Source organism: Oreochromis niloticus, linkage group LG14 (genome assembly GCF_001858045.2).
Source record: "Oreochromis niloticus isolate F11D_XX linkage group LG14, O_niloticus_UMD_NMBU, whole genome shotgun sequence".
NCBI lineage: Eukaryota > Metazoa > Chordata > Actinopteri > Cichliformes > Cichlidae > Oreochromis > Oreochromis niloticus.
The window spans coordinates 22294250-22313124 of NC_031979.2; the positions used below are offsets into that span (position 1 = coordinate 22294250).

The window sequence follows — 18875 nt, forward strand, 5'->3', positions numbered from 1 at the left end:
GCACAGTGATTTTTTATACTGAATCCCAACGCTTCGGAGACCTTGCTAATTACATCGTTTACAAAATGTGTTCCATTGTCTCATCTTATTAGGGACGGTATGCCATATGTTGGAACAAAATGGTTGCATAGGCATTTTGCTACAGAGATTGCATCTGCCTTTTTCACAGGATAAATTTCTGGCCATTTTGAGAACACGTCTATAATCACTAGAGCGTATTTTTGAACCTTGGCTTCATTTAGCTCAATAAAATCCATGTGAATGGTATGAAAAGGATGAGGTGGTGTGGGAAAGTTACCTCTTCTTGGTCTGAGGTTTCCCTGTGCATTATGTTTTTGGCAAATCATGCATGTTCTGACAAATTCTTTTGCTGAATTTTTGAAATTTTGAGTAAAGAAATGTTTAGACAGTATATCTATCATTCCTCCCGTTGACACATGAGTGAAACCGTGTGTCACTAATGCTGCTGTTTTGTGTAGGGATTTTGGTAGTATTGGTTTACCATTACAGGTCATCAAATCATTTTCTAGCTGTGCACCACATTTTAACCATTTCTTTTGTTTTGTAGTTGGTGCGGCTTTTTGTTCATTTTTAAGCACATCAAGTGGTATTTGCATTGAGGATTCAGACATTATAAGTTTGTTGTGCTGTTGCTTTTGCGGCTTGATCTGCGAAGTTATTACCTTTAGTGACCTCTGAGTTGTCTTTCTGGTGTGCAGCACATTTACATAATGCTAACTGTTTTGGCAATGTTATCACTTCCAACAGTGCCTTTAAAAGATTTCCATGTTGCACTGGATTGCCAGTAGAAGTAATCATACCTCTATTCTGCCAAATTTTTGCAAAATGATGTACTGCTGAAAAAAACATACTGTCTCTGTGTGTCTCTCTGTCTGTCTACCAAACTCTTTGTTGAACTTTCCATATAGCAACAATAAGTGTCCAACATTTGAGAGTTGTCTCACATGTGTCAGGTAAGACAAATTGGCTTAGATTTAAAATTGAAGTCACTGCATGGGGCACTTTGATGATTAAAGTGTGTCCTAAAACAATGTCAGCTGACTTTTACTGCCTCCGCTGCGGCTACACCGGTTGGCACACATGTGGGCAGGCCTGACGCAACAGAGTCTAATTTACAGAAGTAAAATGCAAGCAGGCGTTGTTTTTCTCCAAATGCCTGTGTTAAAACAGCTTTCACGTAACCTGCACTTCCATCTACATGTAAGTAGAAAGGCTATTTCCAAGTTACTGAATGCTTCTTCTTTTTTTTTTCCTCTGTAGATATAGCACTACATATTTTCTTAAGGCATTTTGGACAATTTCTATTTCATTTTAAAATAATTCATATATCTCGCACATGTTACATATGTCAAACTTCTAAATTGGGAAAACTTTGCATTGCTTACAGCTCATAGCTCCCAGCTCATAGCCCACAGCTCTAAAACTAGGCATCAGTAAATCATGTGCCTAATCATTTCGTGTCACTGTGATCCACAAGTATGATCACAAATTTGTTTTTCAAACCAACAAAACAAACAAACAAAAACAAAAACAAGTTGCTGATGGCATGAACGCTTTACACACATGAGTTGGGACACAAAAAGAAAAAGAACTGCTGTCAGAAACAAAGCAGAAGTGTGAGGAAAAACTGAGCTCACAGACTGCTGCATGTGTGAGCTTTTAATATCATGCAGCTTCTGCTCTGAAAAACAAAAAAAATTAATACAAAATAAAGAGTGTGTAACTTGCTCATTAGCTTGGTAGTGTCCACATATTTAATTCAACTTCTCAGTCTTGTAGCTTTAGCTGTTGTATACAGGGTTTGGCTCATTAGTTGTTAGTATAGGTTTGCTCTTCATCTTAACAAAATCTCATCTAGGATGACAGGTTTACAAGCAGGTCAAGTGTCTCTATACACCTGATTAGATTTGGTATTTTCTTTATTTTCTTCATCTCATATATCATTGTACTGAGTTTGAGCAATCCTTAAGCTTGAATCAGACTACTTTTAACAATCATCCACCTCACATCATAACTGACTGAGGTGCCTCTTCTTATTAATAGTATGTCATTATTAATGTTATCATTGTATTGTTTTTCCTTTTTTATAACAGCAATAGTATATTACAATACACTACTTTACTACTAATATACAATAGTATATTAGTTTATATTTTATTATGTATCCATCACGGGTCTGTGTGAATCTGCAGCTTCACACCTTCCCAAGCTGGAGACATTTTCCTTGGCTGAACAATAACACAGCCATAATATACCTTATGGATCTCTTTAATTGTTTAATATATTTTCATGTGAATTATCTGGTTTCATGCATTCTATTCATTCTAGGCACGGTCGTCATGCCAACTATGTTTCATTGTTAATACCAGTTTACAGGTTGTTATCCTTCCTATTATTAGTGTGAATACATTAGATAAGCTCTATTTTAATTTAACCTTTTGTTTATTCCACTTCATTCCTCTTTTCATGCTTTAAAATATTACAACTCTTGAATACGCTTTGTTTTCTTTTTAGGATTCTTTTCAGTATTTATTTCTGCTTGGAGGGTTTCTTTTAATTTAGTCAATGCGGAGGGGCTACATTTTCCCTCCCATGTGGGACATTTAGGGGTTTTTTTGGATTTCTCCATCTACATGCACTAATTTGTCCGGCGCCTGGACATTTTTTCTCTAACCACTGCTCGTCAGCAGTGAGTTTTGAAGCTTCGTTACCCATTTTAATCCTTTACAACTACACAACTGCGGCACCTTCTCTGGCACGAGAATCGAGAGAGGTAGTTGACACGGCCTTCTACTTTCAAGCTATTCTTGAAAGCGGTGTCAGCTTTACGTGATAAAACACGACCTTTTTCTCTCTTCACCAGTACTTGGGTGGCCAACAGTAAACAAATTAGTGGAATAGTTCAGCCTCCTTATTGTGCTGTAAAATCAACTTATTCCATCAACACAAAAATAAAACAATAAATACCTTTATGCGCGCGCTAACTTTACCCACTACAGGGGAGCTACCAGTCCCAGACGAGCTCTATTTTATTTTAAAATGCTACCAGCCTTCTTCAGACGAGCTTTTACATGCTACCAGCCCCTCTGGGCGAGCTTACACGGTTTTACGCAACGTGTCTCAGAGTGTCAATATTCACCTGCTTGTTGAGTTATTGCCGGGTTGTCAGGTCCTCCTCATCGACCCCCACCGTCGTGGACCACTTCTAAAAACGCTGGCCAGAACCCGAATTTCAACGTCTCTGGACTTTTTATCCTGTACCTAGACAGGAGCTGTCGACAGACTTCAGCGCGGGCTTCTCACGACGTCAGGACTCGATGAGGTTTTCCTGTGGGATCACACAAAAGTGTTATGTTAATCCGGCTCGAAGGACCAAGAAATGTGAGGAGTTTCCTTTTAATGCAACTCAGGTTGGAATAAATGACACTCAGACAGGTTTTACAAATTAACGTGCACACGGGTGAGAGCTCGAAGGAGACTCACACACCCTGGAGCAGTCGTCAGCCTTTATTTATACTCAAGCATGTTTGCGTCTCTGAAACATACAGGAAGAGATAACATACCATTGTACTGTGTGCAGGCTTCCTGCTGAGCCTGCACAGTGTGCAGGCTTCCTGCTGAGCTTGCACAACATAACTTCCTGTTGAGCTTGCACAACGTAACTTCTCTAGTAAAAAAGAGCAAACACATCTAGAAAACCTTAAATGAAATGTACTTCTAAACATAAACATAATAAAATCTTTCAACAAGTGTGCAGCCAGATTTATGCCGAAGATCTTTCTCTGCCCGAGAGGCGAAAGACTGCACTGCAGAAAGGTCAGTGAGGTCAGTTGTGAGCAATGTAGCTAACACAAGTTGAAAGGACGGCCCCCCTGAGGCAGTTGCCTTAGCAGCTGCATCAGCAGCAGCGTTGCCTTGGGAGACAGAGTCAGTATTACCTCTATATGTGCAGCACACTTCACCACAGCAATGCGAGCAGGTACGAGGATGGCGTCCAGCAGCGCTGCCACATGGTCCGCATTGAGGATGGGCTTCCCATCAGATTTCAGAAACTTCCTATGTCTCCACAGGACACCAAAGTCATGCACCACACCAAACGCGTAGCAAGAATCAGTGTAGATAGTGACAGAACGACCCTCAGCAAGTTTACAGGCTTCTGTCAACGCCACAAGTTCCGCGGTCTGCGCCGAGAAATGCTTGGGCAGCGAGCCTGAAACGAGAATGTCATGATCAGAACACACAGCAAAACCCACACGGTCAGTTCCTCCTGAATCACGTGAGGAGGAGCCATCCACATACAACACCATATCAGAGTTCTCAAGAGGAACATCTAGCAAATCAACACGAGGTGTACAGGTTTCAGTCAACACTGCAATACAGCTGTGCGGCTCACCATCCTCCTGTGTAGGGAGGAGAGTGGCAGGGTTCAGTGTTGTGCAACGCGTCACTGTGATGTTGGGCATATCAAGTAACATAGAAGAATACCTGAGCCAGCGGCTTGCAGACAGGTGTGAGGTTCTTTGCTCTAGCAAAATAACAGAAACTGCGTGGGGTACCTGCACCGTCAAAGGGGAATACCCAACAATGTCGTGGGAGGCAAGCACAGCCTTTTCACACGCGGCGACTGCACGCAGACATCCAGGAAGGCCTGCAGCCACTGGGTCAAGCTTAGAAGAATAGTAGTGTTGGGAAATCAGTTTTACCCCGGTTCTTTTTTATTCCTCGGGCCTCCAGAGATGGCACCGGACCCAGTAGTCATTTTACAAAAACTTTATTCATCTCCATCTTTACTCATCTTCATTCATCTTTACTCATTCTTTATTCTTTAAGCATACATTCTTCTAGAAGGGAAGACGAGGCCGGTGTCCCTCTGCAACAATCTTCACCTCTTTGTTAGTTACACCCAGCTGTATAGAAGCGACCCCATCATAAAACCCCCCGGTGTGCTGCAAACTCTGTGTCTGTGTCTATGTGCACGAGCACGTGAGTGCCTGTGTGTGTGCGTTCCCGTGTGTATGTGTGAGTGCACGTGAGTGACTGTGTGCGCATACCTGGTATGTGTGTGGACGTAAGTGAGTGTGCATATAGGTGTGGGAGTATATCAGTTAAAACACTGTGGGTATGTGTCTCTTCCTAGGGGCCATAAAAACCATCTCCCTTCCAGACCACAGTTATCAAGTTACAAATGTTGAAACCCCCACCTAGGTATGCCCTGAGGAATTTCCACTTAACATTAACTTCTTTCTGTCTTAGCTTCACAGTTCAAACTGGGGGAGGGTCTCCTAATATCTACTCCTAAGTTCACGACACAGTCAGGCCTTTATTTATATCCAGGGCAGTGTCAGTGTCTCTACAATAATTCTACATTCTACCTTAACACATTTCTAAACTCTAAAACAAGCTAAACATTCCTACATGTCTAAACTCTAAAATAAACTAAACATTTCTACAGTAGGCAACGGGATGAAGCAAATCACCGTGTTGCTGTAAAAGAACAGAAGACATGAAACCATTTTTCTCATCCACCATTTGAATGTATGGTTTGGACGCATTTGGAAGCGCTAAAACAGGTGCTGTCTATAACAACTCCTTAAGTGACACAAAAGCCAATTCAGTCTCCGGTGTCCAGGAAATGTAATCATGTGCTGACAGGTTCTTACCGTGTATGAGCGCAGCCAGCGGAGCTTCCACAGAAGAATAGTGTGGAATGAAATTACGACAGTTTGATGTGGTTCCCAGGAACGACATCATCTGTTTTTTGGTGCGAGGCTTTCAATTCAATTCAATTCAATTCAATTCAATTCAGTTTTATTTATATAGCGCCAAATCACAACAAAAGTTGCCTCAAGGCGCTTTATATTGTACAGTATATCCTATAATAATAGATACAGAGAAAAACCCAACAATCATATGACCCCCTATGAGCAAGCACTTTGGCGACAGTGGGAAGGAAAAACTCCCTTTTAACAGGAAGAAACCTCCAGAAGAACCAGGCTCAGGGAGGGGCGGGGCCATCTGCTGCGACCGGTTGGGGTGAGAGAAGGAAAACAGGATAAAGACATGCTGTGGAAGAGAGAAAGAGATTAATAACAGATATGATTCGATGCAGGGAGGTCTATTAACACATAGTGAGTGAGAAAGGTGACTGGAAAGGAAAAACTCAATGCATCATGGGAATCCCCCGGCAGCCGACACCTATTGCAGCATAACTAAGGGAGGAGTCAGGGTCACCTGGTCCAGCCCTAACTATATGCTTTAGCAAAAAGGAAAGTTTTAAGCCTAATCTTAAAAGTAGAGATAGTGTGTGTCTCCCGAATCCAAACTGGAAGCTGGTTCCACAGAAGAGGGGCCTGAAAACTGAAGGCTCTCCCTCCCAGTCTACTTTTAAATACTCTAGGAACAACACGTAAGCCTGCAGTGCGAGAGTGAAGTGCTCTTATAGGGTGATATGGTACTACAAGGTCATTAAGATAAGATGGGGCCTGATTATTTAAGACCTTGTATGTGAGGAGCAGGATTTTGAATTCAATTCTGGATTTAACAGGAAGCCAGTGAAGGGAAGCCAAAACATGAGAAATATGCTCTCTCTTTCTAGTCCCTGTCAGTACTCTTGCTGCAGCATTTTGGATTAACTGAAGGCTTTTCAGGGAGTTTTTAGGACATCCTGATAATAATGAATTGCAGTAGTCCAGCCTGGAAGTAATAAATACGTGAACTAGTTTTTCAGCGTCACTCTGAGAAAGGATATTTCTAATTTTAGAGATGTTGCGCAAATGGAAGAAAGCAGTCTTACATATTTGTTTAATATGTGCGTTGAAGGACATGTCTTGGTCAAAAATAACTCCAAGGTTCCTCACAGTGTTACTGGAGGCCAAGGTAATGCCATCCAGAGTAAGAATCTGGTTAGATACCACATTTCTAAGATTTTCAGGGCTGAGTAAAATAACCTCAGTTTTATCTGAATTAAGAAGCAGAAAGTTAGTGGCCATCCAACTCTTTATGTCTTTAAGACATTCCTGCAGTTTAACTAAATGGTGTGTGTTTTCTGGCTTCATGGATAGATAGAGCTGGGTGTCATCTGCATAGCAGTGCAAATGTATACTATGTCTTCTAATGATACTGCCTAGGGGAAGTATGTATAATGTAAACAGAATTGGTCCTAGCACTGAACCCTGTGGAACGCCATAATTGACCTTAGGGTGTGAAGAGGACTCTTCATTTACATGTACAAATTGGAGTCAATTAGATAGATATGATACAAATGGGGTCTAAAAGACACGTTGATGGTTTGGAGGAAGTAATTATTGAAGTTAACTCAGAAAGATCAATTGGAGAAAAAGAGTCTAACTGAATATCAATGGTACTAAAAGTAGCTGTAGATAATATTACATCTGTGGGATGATTATTGGTAATTTGTTCTCTAATGATAAAAACTTTATTTGTGAAGAAGTTCATGAAGTCATTACTAGTTAACGTTAAAGGGATGGTTGGCTCAACAGAGCTCTGACTTTTTGTCAGCCTGGCTACAGTGCTGAAGAGAAACCTAGGGTTGTTCTTATTTTCTTCAATCAGTGACGAATAGTAAGATGTTCTGGCTTTGCGGAGGGCTTTCTTATAAAGCAACAAACCAGGCTAAATGATGATCCTCTAAATTTGTGACACACCATTTCCTCTCCAGCTTACGAGTTATCTGCTTTAGGCTACGCGTTTGAGAATTATACCATGGAGTATAATAGCTTTGGAATGTTTGTGACCGCCTCCACCCTTTTGGAAGAGATCTGACGTGAGTTGTGAGAAATCACGTCCTAAAAATGTGACCTGCTCCCTGCAGAGCTGTAACTTAGATTTGCTGGCTTTGTGACCCTTGTGACACAGATGTTTCAACAAGAAGAGAGAATCTACTTTGCACTGTTCTTGTGTGGGTGCACACAACAGCAAATCATCCACGTACTGCAACAACACCGTGCCCTGGGAAAGAACCAAATCTGACAAAGAATCCCTAAGCGCAGCATTATAAATTGTAGGGGACTCACAATAACCTTGACACAGACGGGTGAAAGTGTAAGGCTTTCCCCGGAACTCGAAAGCAAACCAGAATTGACTATCTGGATCAGCTGGAGCAGAAAAGAATCCATTAGACAAATCAACAACAGTGAAACACATAGCATCTGAAGGGATCTGAGACAGAATGGTATGAGGATTTGGAACTACATGGGCTCTGGGGACCACAGCTTTATTTACAGCCTGTAAATCTTGCACAAAACGCCACTCAACAGGTTCATTCGGCCCCCTGATTTTTTTCACAGGGAACAGTGGAGTGCGAACTGGAGAAGTGGGGCACGGAACAATCACTCCTGCTTTTAACAAAGCTTCAAAAACAGGAGTGATCCCCTCCAAAGCTTCCTGTTTCAGAGGGTATTGTTTTTGACACGGCCGAAAAGAGGACCTTGGAGTTATTACCACAGGCTCACAGTCTTTAATCAATCCTACATCATATTTAGATGAGGCCCACAGGCCATCAGGCACCTCTGTGAGCAGTGGGTGTGTGAGGTCTGCAGAAGATGCTGCTTGAACAAAACACTGTGAAACAGTTGTGTCTATCAGCTCAACTGAGCGGACACAGTGGACTGTGCACAGCATAGTTTTCTTGTAAGCCTCCAATTTTGGGAAATATAGCACTGTGGGTTCCTCTGTGGCCTGCGAATCGCGAGCGCTATTGCACCGGTGCACAAACAATCCCACATCTTCCCACTGGCGATCATGAGCTTTTGCCAGGGAAATGTGTGGGGCGGATGCATCCATAACAAACACTTTCTGTTGCTCTTCAGAAAGCGTAATCGCAAGCGCAGCAAATGTGGAGCTCCAAAACAAACATTTGACATTTAACTTATCATTCTTCACCCGGTACCACGTTCCCTCATATCCGTCATCAGGCCCTTGTGTGGAGAAATGCGACGTGCAATGCAGGTCTGCAGCAGCCATAAAACAATGCTCTGGAGACATGCAAAGCTTTGCCGCTTGCACAAAGTGCTCAGCCACCGGCCCACCTCCAAGCTTCCACTCATAGGCAAATGCTGGGATGGCGGGGCTGTATTTCACCATTGTGTGGTCACAATCCGCTTGCAGTATTGTGATACCTTCTGGATTGGAGATCAAATTTATATTCAATTTACACATGAGATCTCTGTCCAGCAGGTTAACTGGACACAAATCAGACCATAAAAATCCATGTTTAAATTTTGACCCCTGCTCATCAATACAGGACAGGGGTATGGTGAAATTCTCCCTCTGAATGGTCCCTGATGCAGATATGGAATGTGTGAATTTCCCTCCCAACGCTGGTTTGCGTGTGAGGGAATCAGATTTCAAAACAAAGTGCGTTGCCCCCGAGTCTACTAAAAACTCAACTTCTTGGCCACAAACTAACATTTTATAGGTGGGAAAGGATTTATAAAACTTGTTACTAAAATGCACATAAGTTCCTTCAGGTGACGGGCAAACTTTCTCTAAATGGGCAATAGCTTGGTGTGTTAATGTGCATGTGAGCAAAGCATTCTTCATTGCATTAGCATGTGTGTGTGTGTATGTGTATTACCTCCCTGTGTTAATGGCGTCGTGGGCAAACCACAACCCGTAACCTCGTCAGGAGTCCTGTCCCCCCACCCTCAATCTGCCCTGTACCGGTGTCGGCTCTCCTCTCCCTCGGGCCTTTGGAACCTCCGATCAGGACAATCTTTCTTCCAATGTCCAATTCCCCCACAAATGTGGCAGCGGTCACGGTCGCGGTCATCTCTCCACAATTTCCTGCGGCTATCTTTACTTCCCCCTTTTCGGCTCCTCCTTTCTCCATTCCTCTGCTGGCCTGCATCTCCACTTGCTACAGCACTGAACAATGTCAGTGCTGCATTGTGCAGATCAGTACTTTCCTCTTCCTTTGCTGTTTTCTTCACGTCCAAACGCTTCTGGGCATGACGGCCATGACGGCGTAGTTCAACCAGCCTCGGTTCGTCCTCACCCCCGACATATGATCGCTTTGCCTCGGCCGCTACATCCGGTCTCAGTCCTTTGAAAATGTGTCCACAGAGGTGGCTCTCATAAAGATCAGCTTCCGCTCCTTCCATGTTTGGGGGTTTAACCATACCGCTATTAGCTTCAAATGTGGTCATAAGGCAATGAATAAAGTCGTCCACTGACTCATCTTTATATTGTTTGCAGGTGTTTATTTTCACCATGTCCACTTTGTCAGGAAAAGCTTGTCGCAAAGCCACGTTCAAATTAACTATGGCATCCCGATAATCCCGGTTTGCATCATCTGTCCACACCAGGTGTGTAATACGGAGATCAGGCGCTGGCAGACTTTGAGAAATCTTCTGGAGGTCCGCGGGCTTCATCTTTGTCGCAACTGCCCTGGGAACTTCCGCGCCCGTAGGTCTGTACTCCTGGCAGAAAATGAGCAACTGCTCTCCAAACTTTGCACCGGAAACAGTTGGGTCTGGCAAGAGAGAGGTGGCCTCTTTCACATCTGAAGCTGTCCATGGTCTGTGTACCAAAATAGGTCCAGCTGGCCCCGACACTTCAACCATCAGCATTTGTGGGATGGTTCGGTCTTTCTTCTCCCTGGTTCTCAGAAAATATCTAACACCTCTGGGGGTTTCAACTTTCTCTTCCATCCTGTTCCATTGGTCACTCTCATCCTTCCCCTCCTCTGTGAGCATATTTTCACCGGTGTCGGGAGCCTCATACTCTTCCTCTGAGAAGGGTTTTAGGATTGGATACCCAGGCTGGGCGAATTCGGCCGTCCCACATTTCAGGCCCGCTGGTTTGGACCCAAAAACCTTTCGCTCCGGTTCGTGGCTCCCTTTTCTTCAGGGCCAAAATGAAGGCAGAGGCAGTAGTGGGGGTGGGAGTCTTGGTTGAGGTGGTGGTCTTACAGGGCTGGATGACTGCAATCTGGCTTGCTGGTGAGGAGGTTAAACTGAGCCCTGGAGCTGCCGGTCCAGAAATTGGGTTTTCACCTGGACCACCTCCAGGGATGCCCCCTGCGACTCCACTAGCCGCTTTGCTGGGCCCAGCTCCCACTGTACGAACAAGCGTGTGCGCTGTCCGGCCTTTCTGCCTTTTTTCACTGGTGCAAAAGTGCTAAAAGACCATACACTAGAACGTCCAACTAATTCAGCTTCTAAGATTCTGCACTTACCACTGCAACAAGAATACCCACTAGAATAGCAAAACTCCTTGAGTTTCTAGGAACCTGCATCCAATTATTGCAGCAGTAAGGAAGTGAGGCTTTTCCCGTTAGTCCGGTTGAAAACCCTCCTCAAAATCAAAAAAAAGCTCACCGTTGCAGATTCTTTGCAATCCCCTCTGGGTTCATCAGAATTCCCTCATATGTGAGCTGCCGAATCACGTATCACGGTTCCCCCTTTTTGAAAACAAAACAATGGTGGGACTGAAGCAATTTTACCCCAGGATGGCCAGTCACTGCTTGCCCATGATTCAGCGAAACTAACCCGAGGAATCCTGTCAACAACGCCAAATTGTTATGGAAAATCTTGAATAAACTGCAACAACCAGGTGAGCGTATCTTTGAAGTGAGGTTTATTAAAAAAAAGAAAACACTGCAGTGGAGAAAATGTTCAGAGCAAACACCAAACAATTTTCTGAGGAAGGACACCACCCTGAACCATTTTATACCTTCCAGGAACACTCTCAAACAAAGAACATTCCACAGCACATCATATATCTCTATACCTTCAATCCAGCTCATCCTTGCCCCTCTCCCACTCTAAGAAAAGTTCCGACCACCCGTCACCTCCCTAAGAAAAGGATGTTCTGGAGATTTTCAAGTCTACAATGCACCATTCAGTTCAATTCAATTTTATTTATATAGCGCCAAATCACAACAAAAGTCGCCTCAAGGCGCTTCATAGGTACAGGTTTTATTACACCACCATCTGTGAGGTGTAATAAAACTTGAGGCCCACCTGTGAGAACATTCCACATATATGTATACAAAGAGGTGTCAGGAGTGATTTTGCTATACTAAAGTGATGTAATTAAAATATGTGATCAATACATAAAAATAAAGAAATTTCCAGTACATGACTTTTCTCAACTGAATAAATCCACTCCTCCGGGGTTTGTTTACTTTTCGAAACCTTGCTACTCTGGTCGTGGGGATGGTCTCGCAATCATTTTTCGCCAGCACTTGAAGGTCCTGCCAGTTAATGTTGATAGATTTAATTCTCTAGAGTGCCTTGCATGTGAGCTGACTGGACCTATTCCCACCATCATATGAACTGTAAAGGGATGAACTGTATGATATACCAAAGTATGATATACCAAAGACATAATGGGCCTTAAAGAGTTCATCAAGGGCTCCTACTGAACCTGTCACTTTACATGGAAGTGCATGCTTCTCAATCACAATGAAAAAGGCATGAATGCTGCTTCTTGTGGGTCCCTGACCAAGAAGGTAGGGCTGACTGCTTCGGGTGATGTTGTCTAGATGCTGCTGTACACTGGTTCCAGCCTACAACAACACATTAAACAGCAGTATTTAGTGACTATTCTCTGACAGTAGATTAGATCACATCACCGTGATCTTTAGATCACTACATAAAAATGGAGGTGATGGAACATATATTTTAAACAGCATACCTTTAGGAATTTGATGAGGTTATTGACAGCTTGAAAGGCAGACATCTTTCCTGGTCTCTTTCGCCCTTGTGGAGATGGTGGTAGCAGATGTAGCAGCAGCAATATAGCAGACATGTCACTGTCCTAGCCTACAGACGAACAAACAAAGAATTATTCCAAAAATACATTCAAATAACAGTATTACCTATATAACAAACAATAGCAAATAAAAACAGTCACAGTCATGCCATTCTGAACTTCAGTAGCTGATTCAGCATTGCACATCAACTCCAAGAGCTCTGAGGTGGGTAGAAGTCCATGACTTTCCTTTACAACCTATGCTTTGAGATTGATGACCCACCTCTCCAAGTATGGAACTCCAAAGTGTTCAAAATTAAATAAATAAATAGGACATGATGAAATAAATAACTATGTGAATAAATAAGACACAGATATGTAATGTGAGAATGATATTGTGAAATAATGGAACACATTTTGAAAAAAAAGCTCATTATTGTGAAATATATTGCATTCTGCTATATAAATTTACTTATTATTGTGAAATATTATTTCATGGTCATTATTTTTCACAATAACAGAGACTATTCCTGAGGCATTTTATTTATTTCCAGCCGTTTTTAATCCAAAATGTCCTTTTTTCAAAGTCAGTCTTTATTTCAAAATCCCGTTTTTCCCGATGGCCTATTTATTTCATAATGCGACTTTTCAACAGAATGACTTTGTCTGTCAATCAAGAAAGACAGGGCGGAGCCAGTTGTGTGATTGGTTGCTCCTTTGCTCAGACATAAGTAATAGAACATGAAGTGTCAATTTAGGTCTAATGGTGCAGTGCGTCTCCTACGCAGACGGCGGCAGTGTGCAGCTCAAAATAAAGTTAAGGCACCGACAAGTGTAAAACACTGGGCGCGAATAAATATTTATGACCACATTTTGAGCCCATACGATAATGTTACAGGTGCTTGTGAAGGGCATGGCTGCAGGAGACAAGTCCATTTCTGAGTTACTCAGAGAAGTTGCTAACCGCTTAGATTGTACGTCTTCACCTCAGTCTGAGAGAGTGTTGCAGCAGCGTACTGGAGATGAAGCGGTCCCTGGTCCAAGTTCTCATCAAAACAGCACAGTGTTAATGTTAGCAAATGCTAACGCTATCACAGCTAGCTCCACTCTACAAAACGCTGTTCAGGGTAAGTAACGATATGTTATTACTGCTTGGTTAGTCTGTCTGCCAAAAATGAGCTTTTTAATCAGTTCAGTCACAGATTTTTTATACTGTTTTTATCATAGCAAAGAACTCAATAAATTAGGTAAGAGAAGATAATCGTCTTCTGGGTTAATGTCTGTATCACTATTTACATTGTTGTAGGTAATAGTTAAATCATGACGTTTTAAAGTGTCTTATCTTCTCTGCTAATACGGAAGTCAAGTAATCTATGTGAACGAAAAGAAAGCAATTCTAGTTCAATGTAGTGATTTTGTAAGCGGGTATAATACTTGCAAATTAAGTAGCAATTAATCTAAGCTTTTAGAATTTTTTCTTTAATATTGTTTTTCCCTTTTTAAAACTGAAGTCACAAGACTGTTTGCCCCTTACTGTCATGGTCCTGGGTCGCTGACCCAGCGTTTTGTGTTCCTTTTTGGTTTCATCTTGTGTTTGGTGTTTATTCTGATTCTGTATTAATTCTTTGGGTTTGTTGTCGTGTTTATCATCCCTACCTGTGTCTCCCCTTTGTGCCCCGTTCAGGTCCCTGCGTGTTTTGTTGTAAAACAGTCTGTGTGTTTCCGGTTTTACTTTGTAGGTCTGCTTCTCATCATGTCCATTAGTGTCAGCTGTGTCCACCCCTGCTTGTCATCTCCTCATTACCTAGTGTGTATTTATAGTGTGTGTTGGCTCCTGTTCGTCGTCGGATCGTCTGTGTTTCTCGGTGTATTCCACGTCTCTCTGCATTCTCCGTTCGCCGTCTCATGTTTAGGTTTGTCATTTAGTTTTCCCAGTCTAGGTTTTTTCAGTCGCTTGTCATTCCTCACTGCCTGTTCTGTCGCTCCACTTCTGTAAATAAACTTCACTCTCATCACCAGTCAACTGCCTGCATTTTGGGTCCCTTTCCTCCTACACCACACGGCTCACCCCGCCAGCCGTGACACTTACAGAGCGAGGCCTTCCTCAGCGCCACTTGCATCTCTGACCCCGCATTCTTCCAAGAAAGCATGCTGCTCCATTTACACACACACCTTCTTCTGATTACATGACCATATGTCAGACACAGTGCCAGCTAAAGCAGTCAAATTTGACCTAGCAGCAGCTGGACTTGGAGAGAAACGGATTTCATTCCAAGGTGATGCTACATGTCATTTGTTAATATTTCAAGATTTAGTTTAACTACTTTTTTACTCTTATATGTACCATTTTTGTAGTAATGTACAGTAAGTAATGTGTTTTACAGGAAGGGATGATGACCCAGAAGTGGTCAAGGCAAAGATTGAGGATACCTTCCCTCAGCTAAAAGACACAGGAGGGTTTGAACTGCTGAGAATCTCGGGTACAACACGAAGCCGTAACCTGTGCACAATCCCAAGCCCAGACACTGGATATACAGTGCGATATCTCCGCAGTCCATTGAGTGGAATTGGACAAGCTTTGATCTATATAAGGCCACTGCAGAAAAGTATTGATTTGGAAGACGTGAGTAATGACTAGGGTCAGAATATTTTATTTGCATGTATTAATAAACTAGTTTAAATGGCTAGCTAAGCTCAACTATGTGTCAAATCACTTTAGCTGTCAGCTGGTTAGAAACATGACTGCATATGAGTAATAATGGTTCTGAATGTATATGTAAGCAATTGTTAGAAAAGGTTTAGAAGGAGAGGTCATTTGTGTTTACAATTTGTTTCTGCTTCTCACGTTGGCAAATGCGATTGCAGAACTGTCAAAATATTTTTTATCATAGTATGCACCAAATGTATATATATATATTTTTATCTCCATATTCTCTGTAGAGCCTGACAACCCTCCAGCAACAAGGACCCCCCACAAAATGCCTGAATTGTGACATTAACATTCCTTTAAATAAAATGAAAAACCACATCACTAAATGCACAAGGCAAGGAACATCTTTGATTTTCTATATATTTTAGTATACAGTGTGGAAACTAAGCAAGTCCACTTTATATATATTGGTGATGGATGCTGAAATCTCTGCCTATCCCTCTCACAGTTCATTGAGTGGTGCTGAACCTCAGTCTGTTACTGAAAGTCAGGCTAGGCAGACTCGTAGTACAACAGCAAGGTCAGAGGTCCCATCCTGTAGCAACAGTGATGCCTGGAATCTGTCCTGCGGGGTAGAGGAACCAGATGGTATCATCTTGGAATCCACCATAACCTCAGCAAGAGCAGAGCAATCGTCAGGTGATATGGTAGTGCAGGAAGATGCATCTCATCAAGATGAGGAAAAGTCACTTCTAGGGGAAAAACCAGGTAGTGACAGGAATTAGTTAGGAACATACCAGAAAAATGGCAAAAATTACATATATTTTATTCCTTTTGATTGATCCATACAAATGTGTACCTTTCAGAGTGGAAATGTGAACAAGATGCAACCAGAGCAGCCTGGCTCTACAAGTCCGAGTTACTTTCAAAGTATGAGACCAGAAAGGCAGTAGTCCTGCAAATGGACTTGCGGAAAAGTATTGTGGATCAACAGAGATCACTTATCTCCCTCTACAAAGCCCCAAAGGTAGAGTGGGCGGCCCTGTCAGCTGCAAACTGGAAGGTATTGTTTCTGTATTGGGAAAACATTAGAAATCCAGTGACTGACTAATCCGAAACTTCACAAGTTTTTTTTTCTTCTTCCTTTTAGGGGATGTTGCTGTTGGAGAAGGGGTGAAGAGATTCTTCTTCTCAAAGGCAGTTTCTCTAGTACAGTCTGGTTTGCATTTGAATTTTGGTATGTATGTTATATTTAGACTGGGAACATGTATAGTGGATTAAATAAGAGAATATTTCATCATGTAAAGAAAATGTGTTTGTTATGTAAATGAGTTAATTGTGTTAAAATTACTGCCTGGATTTCTCATACGCAACATAATCTAGCTGTACTCTTTTCAGGGAACACAGATCTTACAAGACTGTTTGACGGTGAGCCAGAACACTTGACTCCACCCACTTCTCAGACCTTGCTTGAGAGTGACATGTTTTTGGTGGCAGGTAAGAAAGTTATGTACAGAAATAAGAGGAGGAGTAATTTAAAATAATATATGTGCAGGACTAAAGGAAACAGCATTACTTGTGTTACATTATCCTAACTGTAACCATAAAGATGAAAAATAGATTGAATACAGTTACAAAACTGTGTTTTTACCCCCATGCAATGTTAGGCTGAGTGAATTTATTATGTTTGATCTTAGGAAGAATAATGGGACATTCATTCATTCATGGTGGACCATGTGTGTCTGGTATAAGTCCTGCAATCATCCATGTCCTTTTTGGTGGCTCACCTGAAACAGCTACAGTTCAGATTGAGGATTGCCCTGATATTGATATCCGCAGCACTATTCAGCTGGTTTGCATTTTTGTACCATAATTTTAAAGAATTACTATTTCACTAAATATTAAATTTAGAGACATGATTGAATAGCCATCAGTACCTACTACTGACTACTATTTTTTTTTCTCTGTCCTAGCTTGATGGCACTGCTGAATTAACAGAACTGGAACGAAGAAATGTTCTCGAGCTAACCCTGGCTTGGGACCTGCCAGGTGTCACACAAACCAATAGAAAGTGGCTGTATGAACGTCTGCTATTCCACGCTGTGAGTACTGACTTACTCTCCCCAATAAATTTACATTTTAAATAGAAAAGCACATCAAACCTTCGGATGTGAATAAGTACATTTTTCATATACATAATCTCTTTGGAGGCCATTTGAAATGCTTTTACCAGTACAGTGGATGTTCTTTAAGTATTTAACATTTAAAGTGTGTTTTACTTTATGGACTCACACTTCAGTTTTGGTTTGGTCTCACTGTTGTAGGTCATAACACGAACAAGCCGTCAAGTCAAGCAGCTGAGGAAAGGGCTTAAGGAGACCATGGTATGGCCGCTTCTGACAGAAAGATCAGACATCATTCCTCTTTTCTTACCAAGGGAATCAGAGACTGCTCTCTGTTGTGAGGTAAAGTCAGGTCACATCTTTTAACATCTGAATAGTAAAGGTATTTGGTTAATTTATGAAGGATGCACATTAATTGTTGACACAAAACATCAATATACTATTTTGTATGCTTGGGCTAGTCGAACAGCTGGGTTACATTTAATAAAAATACACCTAATGTTGCTGACGCTCTTAAGACTACAAGATGAGTAAAGATATAAAATGACAAATTAAGCTTATTTTATCTTGTAGCATTTAAGAGAAAAAATTAACCAAGGTGAACTATTTTATACAGTCTATTCTAGAAAGGATAGTGTGGCCTGCCACAGAAGATGAAGATGAGAAGGAAGAGGAATGCTGTCTTGAGGATAAATGCAGAGTGGCAGGCTACCTTCGGTCCTTCATTGAAAATGGTAAGTCTGCTGCGATAGGTATTTTGCTATTGGTTTTCTCTGATTATACTTTGGTAAATTATATACAGTCCACTGATCTCGGGTCATTGACAAAGTACACTATAGTATAATTTTGTTTTCTTATTTGCGCCATACTGCCTCCATGCAATACATAAAAAACAGAGTGGTGGCATTGTCAGTTGCATTATAATTGTATGTAACTACTTTTAGCTTTGTTACCATAAAAATATCTATGACAGCTACAACAGCAATTTGAGTGGGGCAAAAATGTCTTGTGCTCTTTATGTAATTGTTCATCTTTTATGGTATTTCTCCATAAAAGATTCAAAATAATGGATATAGGATGTCATTATAGCTCAAAACAATGTTCCATTGCAGCGTCGTGTGCACAACGAAAAGCCCTCATCAAGTTTTGGACAGGATGGGAAGTCTTGCCAAGAGAAATGACTGTGGAAGTGGTCAACAGCACTCTTCCAAAGTCTTCCACCTGTTTTGAAGTTCTACGTCTTCCTGCACACTACTGTACCTATGAGTCATTTCTGATGGACATTGAGGTGTCTCTCAAATCTACTGACTCAGGTTTTGGTCTCGTTTAGGATTGATTCCATAACCACATGGTAAGATTACACC

General features: G+C 41.8%; 1 protein-coding gene and 2 long non-coding RNA genes across 3 annotated transcripts; 2 read left to right on the top strand and 1 right to left on the bottom strand.

Annotated features, from left to right (window-relative positions):
• Window positions 1–11665: 11665 nt before the first annotated feature.
• On the bottom strand, window positions 11666–14816 carry LOC109205028 (uncharacterized). The gene is made up of 3 exons (XR_002064495.2): window positions 14395–14816; window positions 12682–12809; window positions 11666–12553 (listed from the first exon to the last, which is right to left on the bottom strand). It is a non-coding gene; the product is annotated as an uncharacterized LOC109205028 (long non-coding RNA).
• A 32-nt stretch (window positions 14817–14848) lies between these two features.
• On the top strand, window positions 14849–15783 carry LOC109205030 (uncharacterized). The gene is made up of 3 exons (XR_002064496.2): window positions 14849–15014; window positions 15123–15361; window positions 15679–15783. It is a non-coding gene; the product is annotated as an uncharacterized LOC109205030 (long non-coding RNA).
• A 530-nt stretch (window positions 15784–16313) lies between these two features.
• LOC102075786 (uncharacterized) lies at window positions 16314–18853 on the top strand. Its single transcript, XM_019367464.2, has 8 exons — window positions 16314–16451; window positions 16539–16625; window positions 16787–16885; window positions 17086–17240; window positions 17362–17490; window positions 17713–17853; window positions 18128–18245; window positions 18624–18853. The coding sequence occupies exons 3-8, from the start codon at window positions 16870–16872 to the stop codon at window positions 18839–18841; spliced, it is 777 nt and encodes a 258-aa protein (XP_019223009.1). The 5' UTR covers window positions 16314–16451; window positions 16539–16625; window positions 16787–16869; the 3' UTR covers window positions 18842–18853.
• The last annotated feature ends 22 nt before the right edge of the window (window positions 18854–18875 follow it).

Excerpts from the sequence above, each read along its gene's own strand:
- LOC102075786 (XM_019367464.2), top strand. Across the intron at positions 17,491-17,712 it reads AACGTCTGCTATTCCACGCT|GTCATAACACGAACAAGCCG; the intron begins GTGAGTACTGAC and ends TCACTGTTGTAG. Across the intron at positions 18,246-18,623 it reads TCGGTCCTTCATTGAAAATG|CGTCGTGTGCACAACGAAAA; the intron begins GTAAGTCTGCTG and ends GTTCCATTGCAG.